Source organism: Delphinus delphis, chromosome X (assembly GCF_949987515.2).
Source record: "Delphinus delphis chromosome X, mDelDel1.2, whole genome shotgun sequence".
Classification (NCBI taxonomy): Eukaryota; Metazoa; Chordata; class Mammalia; order Artiodactyla; family Delphinidae; genus Delphinus; species Delphinus delphis.
This window is the reverse complement of record NC_082704.1, coordinates 68526588-68542032: the sequence shown is the minus strand read 5'-3', so window position 1 is coordinate 68542032 and position 15445 is coordinate 68526588. Positions and strand designations below refer to the sequence as shown.

The 15445-nt window shown below is 44.1% G+C and overlaps 1 protein-coding gene across 1 annotated transcript; it reads right to left on the bottom strand.

The window, feature by feature from the left end:
• Positions 1 to 4819: 4819 nt before the first annotated feature.
• SLC7A3 (solute carrier family 7 member 3) lies at positions 4820 to 9964 on the bottom strand. Its single transcript, XM_060002957.1, has 12 exons — positions 9885 to 9964; positions 8471 to 8874; positions 7987 to 8145; positions 7648 to 7825; positions 7338 to 7450; positions 6990 to 7212; positions 6657 to 6796; positions 6460 to 6562; positions 6052 to 6218; positions 5721 to 5887; positions 5281 to 5389; positions 4820 to 5149 (listed from the first exon to the last, which is right to left on the bottom strand). The coding sequence occupies exons 2-12, from the start codon at positions 8838 to 8840 to the stop codon at positions 5019 to 5021; spliced, it is 1860 nt and encodes a 619-aa protein (XP_059858940.1). The 5' UTR covers positions 8841 to 8874; positions 9885 to 9964; the 3' UTR covers positions 4820 to 5018.
• Between the last annotated feature and the right edge of the window lie 5481 nt (positions 9965 to 15445).

Genomic DNA, 15445 nt, shown 5'->3' with positions numbered 1-15445 from the left:
TAGGGGAAAAAAAGAAAAGCTATTTCCATTAAAAGAAAAATCCACAGGAAGATAAGGGAGTTTTTATCTGATGGGCATGCGTTTTTGCAATAAAGTATGAGGCAAAGTCAACAGCAGACAGTAGGAGGGAGAGATTTGAAGAATGTGAGGAAGGTAAGAAACAGTTGTCTCAGAGAGCAGGGGAATCGGAGAGAAAAAGATGATTTCCGGCAGAAATCCTCTTTGAGGGCCTGATCAAGGTTGATGATCATTAATCTGCCCAGCTGTGTGATTGCCTCCAACAATCCTGAGCTACACAGGTGACAGTATGGAGAAGATGTTTGGATTCCTCTGGGTGGGGTGGAGAGGACTCGGGAGTATTGCCTAGTGAGGTGAAGATATTCGCAAGAGTGATAATGATAATAAATTCAGAAATTTAAGTGGTAAAGGGAACAAGCAAAGATTGGAGGAAACTGATAAACACAGAGAAGGTGTATCTGGGGAGCAGGGGAGTGTGAATTGGAGGATTCACGAGGTCAAAGAATTGTTGCAGTGGGGTTACTTGAGCAAATGAGCTGGAGCTTGGGAAGATGTAGACAGAGAATTTGATGTTTGAAATAGTGATTTCAGAGGTGACATTCTGGCAAAATCTAGGATATAACCATATGAGTAGGTAGCTGAGGTTAATTCATTGAAACAAATCACAGACCCACTCTCTCCTTCACATATTGTAACACTCTTATCCACACACTTCCTGCCTTTTACTTGCAGGCCCTGGAATTGAGTTCTAGAGTGACTGGAATCTGCCTTTCCTGCCTTCTTTTTCCACTTCACTTCAAAATCCTAGGCTCTGGGCAAACTGAATTATAAACTTTCCCATCTTCTTGCCTTTGTGCACAAGGTTCCCTCTTCCTGAAATGCTCTCCCACCATATCTGAAATTACGTATTTTACCCATCCTTTAAAGCACAGCTTAAAAGCCTCAGCTTCCATGAAGACTTCACAGAACTCCTTCATGGGAATTCCCATGGTACTTCGTTCAGACCTCTCTTAGACCTCTATTATTTCCCACTTTGTGTCTGTACTTATTTGGGCCAATTTTATCTCTGGCTCCTTGAGGAGATCAAGGTTAGACCATGCCTAAAGCAATTTTCTACTCCAGCGTCAAGCGTAGTGTCCTACGGAGATATTATTCACTGTGTTAACTGTTTCCAAAATATGGTATATGTGATTATTTTAGGTGGTGCACAGCCAAACATTTTTTAATAGTTGGATATTTTAATGTGTATTAGGAAAATACTTTGTTTTCCACTTATGATAGTGGTAAATGTTTTCTTTTTTAAAGAAGTGTATTTAAGCTTAAAATTTGGTGTTTTTTTTTAAATAGTACAGGAATTACACAAAAAGAGAAAAATTCATGAAGGCTATACTTACCTGTCTGAGGTCTGGGAAACACGGCACTGAATGAAAAAAGACCTAGAGTACCAAATCAAAGAACTACTCCTTCCTCCACAAAAGATTTATTTAAACAGTAGTGCCGGGATTTATCGCTCTCTCCACTGACAATCTCCTTTAAGCATGTAAATGCAAGAATTGCCCATCTTGAAACAAAACAAAAAACCCAAACCTCTCCTTCAGCTCCCTCCAGCGGTGCCCTGAAATGCTCGCCTATAGCCCAGGTCCTCTTCCTCACCCTCCACTCACAATCCACTGCAGTCCCCCCCACCATCTTGACAGAAACTGTTCTTGAAGTGATCAATTACCTACTAACTGACAAAACCAATGAACCCTTTCTGTCCTCATCTTATTTAACTCGGCTCTCTAGGCAGCATTTGGCATTGTTGACTGCTACCTGAGAGGTCCCTTCCTCCCTAGACTTCCACATCACTCTCCTGTTTCCACCTCCTCCTACACTGAGTCCTCCTCCTCCTGTATCACTTCAATGTTAGAGTTCCTCCAATCTTTTACTATCATACTGATTTTTAAAAGCAATTTAAAAACTAATGTTTGGGGACTTCCCTGGCGGTCCAGTGGTTGACTCCACGCTTCCACCACAGGGGACATACGTTGGATCCCTGGACAGGGAACTAAGATCCCATACGTGCAGCCAAAAAAAATTTTTCTTTTTAATTTTTTAAAAAATAAAATAATGTTTGTACCTGGTGAAAAACTGAAAAAGTACAGAGGAGAAACCAGAGGTTTCTGGTTAATTTTTCAAAAAGAATAAAAGGTATAAATGCATCCTCTTTTGCTCTTTCACACAAATATTCTGCACCTTGGGGTTTTTGTTCCATTTTGTTTTGTCTCTACTTAAAGTGTGACTTGGAGCTCTTTCCATATCACCTCTTGGCACATATAATTCTATCTTTTTTTTCTCTTTTTTTGAGTAAATGCCATGTTGTTTTATTTAACCTAGATTTATAATGAGCTTTTATGTCCAGGAAAGCAAGATCTCATCTTTTAAATGGCTGTATGTCTTCCACTGAATTAATATAACTTAACTAGTTCCTGGCCAGTGCACATCAGGTAGCTTCCAAGTTTTACGCTATTATGAATAATGTTACTGTAAATATCCTCATATACGTAAATTTTTAATTCCTATAAATGAAATTGTCAGATCAAAAAGAATGTGTTTTTAATTCTGGTATCATCAAATTACCCTCCGCAAAAGTCACAAGAATGTATATCCCCATCATGTATAAGATTGCCTGTTTACCCTCACTTTTGCCAATGCCTTGTCATCGAAATTTGTTTTGCCAGTCTGGAAGGTAAGAACTGAATTCTCATGGTTGTTTTAATTAGCATTTCTTGTTGAGTGAGGTTCAGTATCTTTTTTTATATTTGTTGGTATCTTATATTCTTTTTCTGAACACTATAACCTGTACTCATTTTTCTGTCAAGTTATTCATCTTTCTTATTTTTTATGAGTTCTTTGTACATAAAGGAAATGATATCATTTGTGCTTCAAAAGTTTGATTGTTTATTTTGCCCCAAGGCAATCTTTAGCCCCACACACAGCTTCCATTACATACTCATTTGCCCTCTGAGTTGATGATTCCTAAATCTGTAACTCTAGCCTAGCTCCAAGTTCCAATGGGTGATTATGTATCTTCACCTATATGAAGCTAAACTCATGTACATGTTTATAAACTCAGCATATCTGGAACTGAATTTATCTTTCCCCAGATATGCTCTTCCTCTTACGCTCTCCATCTTGGCTAATAATTTGACGATTCACCCAGAAAGTTCACCCAGAAATCTAAGTCATCCACTTCTTTCTTAGCTCCAACATCCAAATGACCAAAAATCCTGAAATATTTTGCCCAAATGACTATGATGCTCTTCTAACTAATTACTGCTAGCAATGTCACACAGTGGTTAAAGAGCACAGGCTGCAGAGTCAGAACTGGGTGCATATCCCGGCCCTGATCACTCCAAGTTATGTGACCTACAGCATATCTCTTACCACAAACCTGTTTTCCTCATCTGTAAAAAATAATTACCATAACATCTACTTCATTGGGTCATTGCAAGAACTAAAAAGAGATTATATGCACAGTATCTGGCATAAAATAAATACTGAATAAATGGCAGCTATTATCACACTGCTCTAACTTCCCCCACCCTCTTCCAAGCCATCCTCCTTGCTGCTGCCAGACTAATAAATCCAACCACCCCTTTTGCTTGGAATCATTCAGTGACAACACCCCCTCCCCCGCTCCACACACACACACCATTTTAAGATAACATCTGAATTCCTAGGTAGGGTATACAAGGCTATTCGTGTGGTCTCTTACCTTTCACCACAACCCCATATATGCTGCCCTCCAGCCACATTAAACTATGTCATACCCCCAACACAGTACGCCTTTTCACACTGTTCACTGGCAGATAAGCCCTCCCCCTCAGTCCACTTCATAAACACCTACTCAAGGGAATTCACTGGCGGTCCAGTGGTTAGGACTCCACGCTTTCACTGCAGAGGGTCCGGGTTTAATCCCTGGTCGGGGAACTAAGATCCCACAAGCCGCAGGGTGCACTCAGGTCAAGCACATCCTTCTTTGTGCCTCTGCAGCTCTCGGCACTTACCCCTGCCCTGAGACAAATCGCATTGTTTCCTGTTTACCTGCTTGTCTCCCCCACTAGATCGTGAGTTCCTTGAGGGCAGGGACTATGTTTTATTCATGTTTGTATCCGCAGCACCCAGCACGGGCCTAGCATTTTACAGGCGCTCCTCATATGTTTGTTGAGTAAATGGAGGAATGAATATTTCTTGGTCTGAGGAGCTCTAACCTCTGTTTCCTTACAACAACCAGTAGCTATACATATACACAGTCCTTTACCCATCCTCTCCTATTGTCCACCCCTTCCCAGAAGTACTAAACACCACAGCCAAAATTTCTGTTGTCCAGGTAGTCATAGGAGTCTGGGACTGGTCCAACTAGAAGGGGTGGAACAGAAGACAATGGTCTCAGTGTAGGCCCTGACCAATGCCAGTGTTGAGATCAGAGTCCACCCCCAAATCCCAGAGACGAGTCTTGCTGTCTACTGATTCAGAACCTAACCTTTTGTGTAGCAAGGGGAAAACATATCTCAAGATCGTTCCTTGAAGTGTGACTAGACTTGATGGCTACTTACACCACCCTACTCAAACCCCAAGCCAACAAGAAAGCACACACAGGCACAGCAGATACTTTTGCGGTGACGGCAGCAAACAAAGGACACTTATCTGAAGCTCTCCACACTGAAAGTCAGGCTCCATATCATCTCCAGTAAGCAAAGAACAAGACATAGTTTCTATTTCTAGTTTCTTTTAATAATTTTTTAAAAGCCAGTAAGCAGCTACAGATACAGTTAAAAAGTAGACGAGTGAAAAAAAAAAGACAAGAAAGAGCAGACACATCCTTCACTCCACAATAAATACAGAGCTCTATCTGTGTTGCCCCACCAACATCCCATGGGAAGCCTAGCTCTCTGTGTGGTCAGGAGTACTCTCCATTATTGTGCGGGGAGAACAGACAGCATTCAGGTGTGATGATGTCAAATCGAATGTGTACAGGCACTGCTGAGATCCAGGTCTACAGTTTTGGCCCTAGACTTGAGTGGGGGTTGGTCACTCTTAACCTCTTCCAGGCTGTGCTGCATCCCATAGCCGAAGTAGATAGCAAACCCTAGTAGGGAAAGGTAGCTGTGAGGTAGGGAAAATAGTGGCCTGTAAAAGCTTACTAGGGCTCCTACTCAAGAGGGAAAGGAGGTGGGAAAGGAGACCCGAGAGGCCTACTCTTCCCAAGTGGATACCTACCAATCAGCATCCAGACCCCAAATCGGGCCCAGGTACCAGCTGTCATCTGCATCATAAGGTAAATATTCACAAAGATGCTCATTAGTGGGAGGAGAGGCAAAGCAGGTACCTGGGAACAAAGCAAAATCTTCTTTGTACAGACCACAGGGTGATATAGAAAGAGATCCCTAACCTACTCAAGCCAGGAAAGGGAGAGTCCGACTCCTACTCATGCTGTGTATTTCAGTGTCCATTCATGTAGTGTACCTCATATGGGACTCCAAGAATATGCAGAATTTGTGGAAATGGAAAAGGAAGGGTCAGAGAAGACATCTTTGGCCTAGGTATCTCCTATATCTTTCCCTTCTTGTCCAATGAAAGAATATGTATGAGACTGCAAGGTATCTGGAACGTATTCTTCCAAGATGGGTTGGTGGAGGGGAAAAAAAGAGGTCATTTACCTTAAAGTGAAGTGGAGTGGAGCTCTGTGGCTGTCTCCAGATGACTCCAGTGATCCCAGTAATGAGCATCAGGAGCAGCACAAACACTGCAATCCACACTGGGTCTCCAGAAAGCAGTGGAGTGGACCACTGGGCCAGCACCAGGCAAAGGACACTCAGCAGTAGAGCTTCAAGGGTCAAGTTGAGAAACATCAAAACCAGTTCTTGAGAGCAACATATTAAGACATTAGGCACCCCGCTCCAAGGAGGGTCACCCTCTCTCAGCCACCAAATGCCACACACTCCCCTCCTTCCCATCGTGCTGACCCAAGAGAAAAATGCCAATGCTCACCAAGTAGTGAGGAACAAACATAGACAACTTGGCCAGAGAGTGGAGTGGGGATGGAGTTGAGTGGACAAAATAGTCCCTGTAGGGTCAGCTTCTCTGCTTCATGGATCTTCTCCTCCTGCAACTCCACTTCACCTTCCTCATTCCTCATCTCCTGGTCAGGCTGATACCTGAGACAAGAGGAAGATGGCAGTATTAAGAACAACCCTTAACCACTATACCATCTTCTCCCAGGCAGCTTAACCTTCCTCGTCACCATTAAGGGTAGCCACTCTTTTTGGCAGGGAGGGATGTCCCTATTCCTCAAGGAAAGTCAGGATGATGAAGGAAGAGAAGGAGGAGCAGGTCCCCATCACTCCTCATCTCAGACTCAAAACCCAAACCACAGCATGCAGAGGAAAGGAGTCTCACCTGAGGATGAGAACACAAATAGCCACCAGGGAGTAAGCAAGCAGGGTCCCAATTGACATGAGGTCCACCAGATCAGTGAGTTCAAAGAGGAATGCCATGAATGCTGAAATTGATGGGCAGAAAACATGAGCAAAGGCAAGAGCAAAGTGAACGGAGTTGCTGAAACAACGAGGGGAAGGGCAAAGAAGAGTTTTCACCTGCGATAATGCCAGAGACCACAGTGGCCACGATGGGGGTGTGTGTGCCGGTGTAGATCCGGGCAAGGACACGAAACAGGAGGCCATCCTCTGCCATCGCGTAGATCACCCGAGGCATGGGGAACATAGAGCCCAAGAGGCTGGAGAGAAGTACGCCCAGAGCGGCGTTGACGGGGCATCTCTCTCCTCAGGACTGTGAGCTTAACGAGTCTCCACCTTCTGCTCACAGCCGTTTTAGGGACTACTTAAGGGCCTTTTAAGTGGTATTCTCTGGTGTGGAACGCTATCACCTGAGACTCTGACAGCAGAGGAAAACAAACATTTGACACTGACCTGGTAGAAAGAGCACAGAGGGATCCGATGGCTACAACATAGCGGGCAGGGTCCCATCCAGTATAGAGAAAGGCCTCAGGCAAGGGGCTCTCGGGTTGAAGCTGGTAGTAAGGCATCATGAGTGTGAGTGCCGAAGAGACACCAAAATAGGCCAAAAAGCAGACGAAGAGTGAAATCACAATGCCTGTGGGGATGGAACGCTGGGGATTCTGGGCCTCTTCCCCTGCAGGAAGGGGCACAAGGTTCTGAATCAGAGAAGCAGGCTCGCTCCTCTACCACTCCAACCCGCACACCGCCTGAGCACACGCAGATGCCCAAGCCCCAGACAGAACGGAATGACTGTGTTACCAGTGGTAGCAATACAGTCGAAACCAACAAATGCATAGAAACAGGTCGCTGCTCCACGGAGAATCCCCTCGAAGCCGAAAGGTACAAACCCTCCAGAGCCCAGAGGGCCCAAGCTAAAGTGAAAGAAGGGGTAGAAAAGGTAAGAGCGTGTTCCGCCAACTCTTGTTCCTTTTCTCTAAGGCCCAACTATTTAGCTGGGTCTTCAAGGCCTAGGCTCCCATTCCTCCCCACTGCCAATCCAGAATCCCTCAGCGCAGATCCCTCTGTTCCCCGTCATGCTCCCAGCTCTGCATCTCCTGAATCTCCTAACCTATAGGTGTCATTGAGTCCAGCCACGGCCAGTTTGTAGTCCTCTTCTGTGAGCTTCCAGTTGTGAAGATCTCCCTTAATGAAGCCAGAGATGATGACAAAACCGAGAACCAAAAGATTCACCACCGTGAACACTTTGGTAACCAGGGCTGACTCACTAGCCCCCAGAGCCAGCAATCCTGTGGGAAAGAAAGGCCTCAGTCCAAGCTTTGTTTCCTTGCCTCTATGTGCAGACCTTTCCTTCCCAGCTTCTTCTTTCTCACTGCTCTCACCTCCACAAGCTCCCAGGCCTAGTCCCCACTAGCCCCACCCCCGTCACTGTCCCTGTCCCTTGCCTCACCGGTGAGCAACAACACAAGGCCCATAGCAAAAAAGTCTGGATATTCTGCGAGGACATGGGGAACGTGCAGTGAGATGCTCCCCTGCAGGGTCTGAGAGATGTGGTTCCCAATCAGGTTGTCAAAAGCTGAGCTCCAGGCCCGGGCCACACTGGCTGTACCTGGTGGACCAGAGGCAGAAACACGGGGTCAAGTTTCCTCTCTCCTCTCCTCCCTCCCCCAGACCAGTCTCACAAGAATACCTGCTATTTTCACCTACTCTTACCTTTTAAGAACCAAAGCCAGTCAATTAAGGACACCAAGACAGAGGTAAGTAGAACAAACAATTTCTCCACAACTTCAACCCTCCCAGCCCCTCAACAAATACACGCATTTATGGATATTTAAGTCCTGTGAATGAACACCTCACTTCACCACTCCACCCAGATTTCCTGACTCCATGCCCCTTCATTGGTTGTGCAGTTGCCCCCTGCCCCACCATCTCACCGATGACATAGGAGAGGATGAGGTTCCAGCCAGTGGTGAAGGCCCAGAGTTCACCCACAGTGACATAGCTGTAGAGATACGCAGAACCAGAACGGGGAACCCGAGCACCAAACTCCGCATAGCACAGCCCAGCCAACATAGAAGATAGGGCGGCCACCAAAAAGCAGATCACAATGGATGGTCCTGCTTTATCTTTGGCCACCTCGCCAGCCAGGACATACACGCCTGCACCCAATGTGCTGCCCACACCTAGGGCCACTAAATCCAGAGTGGTCAGGCATCTAGCAAGGCGAGTCTCAGCCATGCCTGGCTCCAGTGTACGTCTGCGTACCAGCTTTTGACCAAATCTGCAAAGCGCCTGCCACAGCATTCTGGCTGGAATTGAAGAGGATGCTAGGAAGGATCTGGTGAAAAACAAGACAAAAGACCTTCAATAGGGCTCATTATCCCTAAGCTCTAAGAGTGAATTACAATACCCACTCCACCAAGTAAAGGAGCTGGGGGGGGGGGATGGGAGGAGGATGTTGAAGGGACAAAGGCAAGTCACTTTTCCTCTAACCTCAGTTTCTTCATATGCAAGTAGGAATAACAATACCTCACAGGTTTGTGGAAGGACTAATTTCAGAAAAGGCATGTGAAACCTCCCGATAGTTCAGTGGCCTGGCACCTAGTAGGTGATCAATCAATATTAGTCTCTTCTTTCTTTGGCGGGGAAACTATAGCGTTTATCCTAGACCCCAACCCAGAAGCCAGAGAAGCTCAATTGTGTCCGTTCCCTGGCCTGTGGTTCTTTGGGGATTAAACAGAACTCAACCCAGTAAAAGCCAGCAGCTCTGGGGAGAACCCCCTTCTCACACCCAATAGCCACATTCCTTTTCGGCGCTCGCCCCCAGGGCTTCAAATAAGCAAGGTTCCTAGATCTCCCGGAGGGAGGGGGGACCGACCTCGGCTACAGATCAAAAGTGAGCACCGACTCAGTTCCATCCTTCCTCTCCAAGCCCACACTGTGTAACTGGCGCTGCCATCGCCCAGGGGGGTAAGCAAATGTTCCCCCACTTCCTCCCGCCCCGCAAGGCTGACCAGCAAGGATCAACAGTGAGGCGGGGCTTCGACATCTAAAGATTTGGAGACGCCCCCCGAGAGGGGCCCCTGAGCAGCCAGAAATTGCTCACACCCGAGAGGAGGGGTTCCGCCCTATGCCCCGCGACTCAGCTCCCAGTTTCTTATGCCCCCATCTAGAAAAGGTCTGGGGCTGAGGTGGAAATGGGAGCCTTGGCTCCCAGGGCTGGGGTCTCGCCAGCAACAGGTCACGGCCGTGTTGATGCAACTGCATGCCATGGTTGCCAGAGAATCCTAGGTATGCCCAGACCCTCGCCCGCCCCCTCCGACACACTTGTCGGCCTCCAACGCTTACCGGGGAGCTTTTGCAAGCCCAGAGCGCGGAGCGTCTCGGATAGGGTTCGGTGAGGCTGAGTTCAGCCGAGTTGGGCTCGGTTGCTGAAGCTTCAAAGCTGCTGCTTGGGGTCGTTGCGCGCCAAGCGCCCGTTTTATACACCCGGAGGCGGAGCCGGTAACGTCATGAAATCCCACCCCCAATCCTCCTCGCTACACAACACACACACACACACACACACACACACACACACACACACACACACACACACACACACACACACACACACACACACACACACACACACACACACACACACACACACACACACACACACACACACACACCCTACCCCCCCCCCACACACACACACACCCCCCTACCTCTCTCTCTCGCCCGCCCCTCCCTCCCTCTCTCTCTCTCTCTCTCACTTGCAAAAGCAAGACGAGCGTGGCAGGGAGCGAGAAAGGGGGGAGGGCAGCCTTTTCCCATTCTCCTCGCTGAGCGTCAGAGCCGGACAATAAGAGGCTTCCTGGCCTGAAACCCCAGGGGATTTTCTACCTTTGTGCCTTGATAGTCAGAATCGGTGATTGGCAGGAGTGGGGGAGGGGGGTGAGAGGTGGAGGGGAAAACAGCACCGGGGAGTCTCCAACTCAACTCTCATTCTTACTAAGCTTTCTTTTCTACATGAGGTTACCTCACCCCTGAAATCTTTCCCAAGGACCCTACCAGATTGTGGACAGCCATCTGACGCCAACCCCTCAGCCCTGACCCTCAACTGTGGGTGTTTCCTAATGCAGTCAGCAGGAGAATGGAAGATGATTTCAACTACCACCTGTACACAGATAATTAATCCCATCTAGATTTCTAGGCCCCAGTTTCTCCATAGTGTACCTCCAGCTACCTATAAATGTTAAACTAAATATTAACTATGAAATTCTGACAGTACTGAAATATTAGAGGAGGGAGCTTATTTAATTCCATTTTACTGATGAGTAAACTGAGGCTCAGAGGCATAACTTGCCTGACATACACCATAATTATTTGTTGACCACCTTACTGGTAAAACCTGGTGTATTGGACTTCAATACCGGCCTCTATGTGTACCATACCTCACTTAAATGCACAAGAAAAGGAGGCATGGCAGCAAGCAAAGCCAAACCAGGAGAAGCACCAGCATGGAGACAAGCCCTTTTAGGCTAGTTTCTGGGAAACAGAAGAGGAGCAGAAGAATCAAAGAAAGATCACACCGGGTATCAGACCCTAAAACCCCATCCAGCCTAATCAGTTCTTAGAATGGAGCACCAAGGGTTGTGAAGGTGTGGTTCTCTTCCACCAAGACATCTCAGGGATTAAGGATGGGCCTAAATATCCTTGTTTCCTTTAAATAATCCATTATGAATATGTCACCAATAAATCTATCTAAAATATAAATCCTTTTTGAAGTAACTGGTAGTTTCAGCTAGCTACAGCTCCATTTTGGCTTTCCTTAAGTATTCATTGAGCACTGACTATGTATAGCAGCTAGCATAGCAATGAAGAGACTACAAAGGATACAGAAAATAAAATCCTGGCCCTCGTAGTCTTAAAAATCTAGTTAGGGAAAGAACACACACACAATACAATTGAAACTGTATTACCTAGTAGTTAGGAGTGCAGTCTTTGGCGTTAGACCTAGGTTAAATTTCCAGCTCAGATACTGTGTGGCCTTGAGCAAATTACCTAACATCTCTGAGCCTCAGTTTTTGGATATAATATACACGTTTCACAGGGTGGTTGAGATGCTTAGATGAGATTATGAAGTCAACTCTTCCTGCCTGGCACATGGGAAGTATTCACTAAAAACTTAATTCATATTCAGAATAATACTTTGGTGTGTATGATAATTATTTGGTTACTTAGATTAGATGATTGATTCAATTATGAGATTAATCAACAAGTTGCTGTTGTAAATATTCAGGGAAAGAAGTCCTTGGTACAGACTGGAATACTAAGAAGTAGTAACTAAGTAGAAACTAATAAGGCCTCTTAGTTTGCAAGGGGTTGAGGCATGAAGTAAAGTCAGGGTCCCATGTAGAGACTAGCCTAGCATGTGCAGGTTAACAGTGGACTTAATGGGCATTCAATTATTCAATAAAAACTTGATCAGTTAATTAGAAGCATTAGGAGGTGCTCTCCAATTGTAGCGTTCCAAGATTTTATGCAACTCTTCTCATTCACCTACCTATCCCTTTCATGAATTTGTAGGATTCAACCATATTTCCTTCCTCAGCTTTTATTTTTCCAGAAGTTCCCTGATGTCCTCCACCATTATGGATTTCTCCAGCTTCATTAACTCTTTCTTGTGGTATAATGGCCAGGTGCAAAACATTGAATTTTTTTGTTTGTTTTTATTATAAAACAATTTAACACTAATGAAAACTGCAAAAAAAGAAAAAACCCACCCAATATTATCATATAATTTTGCATGCTTCTGTTTTCATGATCAAATAAATATTTTTCAAATTACTTCTAGTATTCAAAATTGTCATTGTTAGTGGTTGCATAATATTCCATAGCACTGATGTACCATTATTTATTTAACCATTTAAACATTTATTCAGGTTGTTTCCAGTTTTCCTTTGTTCTAAGAAACACCTTCATTAATACAATGTCTCTAGTTGAATTACTTTCTTAGGCTTCATTCCCAGGATTGGGATTACTGAGTCAAAGATAACGAACATATTTGTAAATTTTGATACTTGTTACAGTGCTTTCCCAAAGGATTTTTATCAGTTTACAGTGCTATCAGCCATGTTACAGCAAAGCAACATTACCACAATCTCACCAGCATAGCTATAATTTAAACAAGTCATTTGCTAATAAAATAAAAGTAGAAGTGCATTCTGTTTAGAATTACTATTTCTTTTGGAAATTGTTTATTCATATCTTTTCTTTTTCCAACTTAGTTATTTGGGTCCTGATGCTTTCCTCATAAATGAGAATTAATTCTTTATATAGATATTAACCTTTCTTCTGTAATATTCGATTCAAATATTTTCCTATGTTTGTTGCTTTCATTTACAGAGCTTAAAATTTTTTAACTTTTTATTGAGGTACGGTATATACAGAGAAATGTGCACACTGGTATAGTAAGTGTACAGCTCAATGAATGCTCACAAAATGAACACACTCCTGTAACAGCACCCACATCAAGAAACAAACCATTATCAGTGCCCCAGAAATCCCCTTCATGCTTCCTTCCAGTAACTACTTTCCCTTCTGACAAGGGCAACCTCTGTCCCAACTTCTAACAGCCTAGATTTTTTTTTTACCTGTTTTTGTTCTTTATATAAATGGAAACATATAGTACGTACTCTTTTGATAATTGAGATAAAATTCACATACCATAAAATTCAACCTTTTGGGGCTTCCCTGGTGGCGCAGTGGTTGAGAGTCCGCCTGCAGATGCAGGGGACACGGGTTCGTGCCCCGGTCCGGGAAGATCCCACATGCCGCGGAGCGGCTGGGCCCGTGAGCCATGGCCGCTGAGCCTGCGCGTCCGGAGCCTGTGCTCCGCAACGGGGGAGGCCACAACAGTAAGAGGCCCGCATATCGCAAAAAAAAAAGTAAAATTCAAACTTTTGAAGTGAACAATTCACTAGTTTTTAGTATAGCCACAGAGCTGTACACCCATTACTACAATCAATTGTATACATATTCATCATCCCAACAAGAAACCTTGTTCCCATTTCCAGTCATTCCCCATTTCCTCCCAAACCCCTCACTCCAGCCCTAGGCAACCACAATTCTACTTTCGGTCTCCATAAATTTGCCTATTTTTCTAGACATTTTCACCTAAATGGAAGCATGCAGTATGTGGTCTTTTGTGAACCAGCTTCTTTCATTTAGCATAATGTTTTCAAGGTTCATTGATGTTCTACCATGTATAAGTACATACTTCATTCCTTTTTATTGCCAGATAATGTTCTATTGTATTGGAAAAAAAAACGTATTTATCCATTAATCAGCCAATGGACATTTGGGTTGTCTCCCTTTTTTTTTTGCTATTATGAATAATGCTACTATGAACATTAGTATACAAGTATTTCTGTGGACATATGTGTTACATTATTTTGAGTACATACCTAGGAGTAGAATTGCTTAATCATATGGTAACTCTATCTTTAATCTTTTGAGGAACTGCCACACTGTTTTCCACAAAGGCTGCACCACTTTACATTCCCACCAGCAGTATTATGAGGGTTCCATTTATTCGACATTCTCACCAACACTTGTTATAATCCATCTTTTATTTTATCATAGCCATCCTAGTAAGTGTGAAGTGGTATCTTATTGTGGTTTTGATTTGCATTTCCCTAATGACTAATGATGTTGAGCATCTTCTCATGTGCTTATTAGTTCATCCATTTTTAATTGGATTGTCTTTTTTTTTTTTTCTTTTTTGCGGTATGCGGGCCTCTCACTGTTGTGGCCTCTCCCGTTGCGGAGCACAGGCTCCGGACATGCAGGCTCAGTGGCCATGGCTCAGGGGCCCAGCTGCTCCGCGGCATGTGGGATCTTCCCGGACCGGGGCATGAACCCGTGTCCCCTGCATCGGCAGGCGGACTCTCAACCACTGCGCCACCAGGGAAGCCCTGGATTGTCTTTTTATTGTAGAGTCTAGACACTAGATCCTTATCAGATATAAGATCTGCTAATATTTTTGCCCATTCTATGAGCTGTCTTTTCACTTTCTTCATAGTGTCTTTTGATACACAAAAGTTTTTAATTTTGACAAGTCCAATTTATCTATTTTTTCTTTGATTGCTTCTGCTTTAAGTGTCATATGTAAGAAACCATTGCCTAATCCATGGTCACAAAGATTTACACCTATATTTCCCTCTAAGAGTTTTATGGTTTTACCTCTTATATTTAGGTCTTTGATCCATTTTTGAGTTAATTTCTGTACAAGGTGTGAGGTAGGGGTCCAAATCCATTTTTTTGCAAATGGATATCAAGTGTCCCAATACCATTTATTGAAAAGACTATTCTTTCCCCCATTGAATTGTCTTGGCACCCTTGTCAAAAATCAGCTGACCAAAAATGTGAGCGTTTATTCCTGGACTCTCAATTCTATTCCACTGAGTTATATGTCTGTCCTTATGCCAGTCCCACACTCTTGATTACTGTAGCTCTGTAGTAAGTTTTGAAATTGGAAATGCAAGTCCTTTAATTTTGTTCTTCTCTTTCAAGATTCTTTCGACTATTCTGGGGTCCCCTGAATTTTCATGTGAAATGTAGGATCTGCTTGCTGATTTCTGCAAAGAAGACAGCTGGAATTTTGATGGATATTGCCTTATATCCATAGATTAATTTGGATAGTATTGCCATCTTAACAATATCAACTCTTCTGAACTGTGAACATGGGATGTCTTTCCATTTTTTAAGGTCTTTTTAATTTCTGTCAACAATATTTTATAGTTTTCAGAGAGTAAGTTTTGTACTTCTTTTGATAAATATATTCCCAAGTATATTATTCTTTTTAATATTATTGTAAATAAAATGTTTCCTTATTTTTTTCATTGATCCTATAGAAATAT

Coding starts and splice junctions, on each gene's coding strand:
- SLC7A3 (XM_060002957.1), bottom strand. CDS start 8,840: ATGCTGTGGCAGGCGCTTTGCAGATTTGGTCAAAAGCTGGTACGCAGA. Junction 8,146..8,470: donor CATCCTCTCCTATGTCATCG/GTGAGATGGTGG, acceptor CTGGTCCACCAG/GTACAGCCAGTGTGGCCCGG. Junction 7,213..7,337: donor CGACTGTATTGCTACCACTG/GTAACACAGTCA, acceptor CCCTTCCTGCAG/GGGAAGAGGCCCAGAATCCC.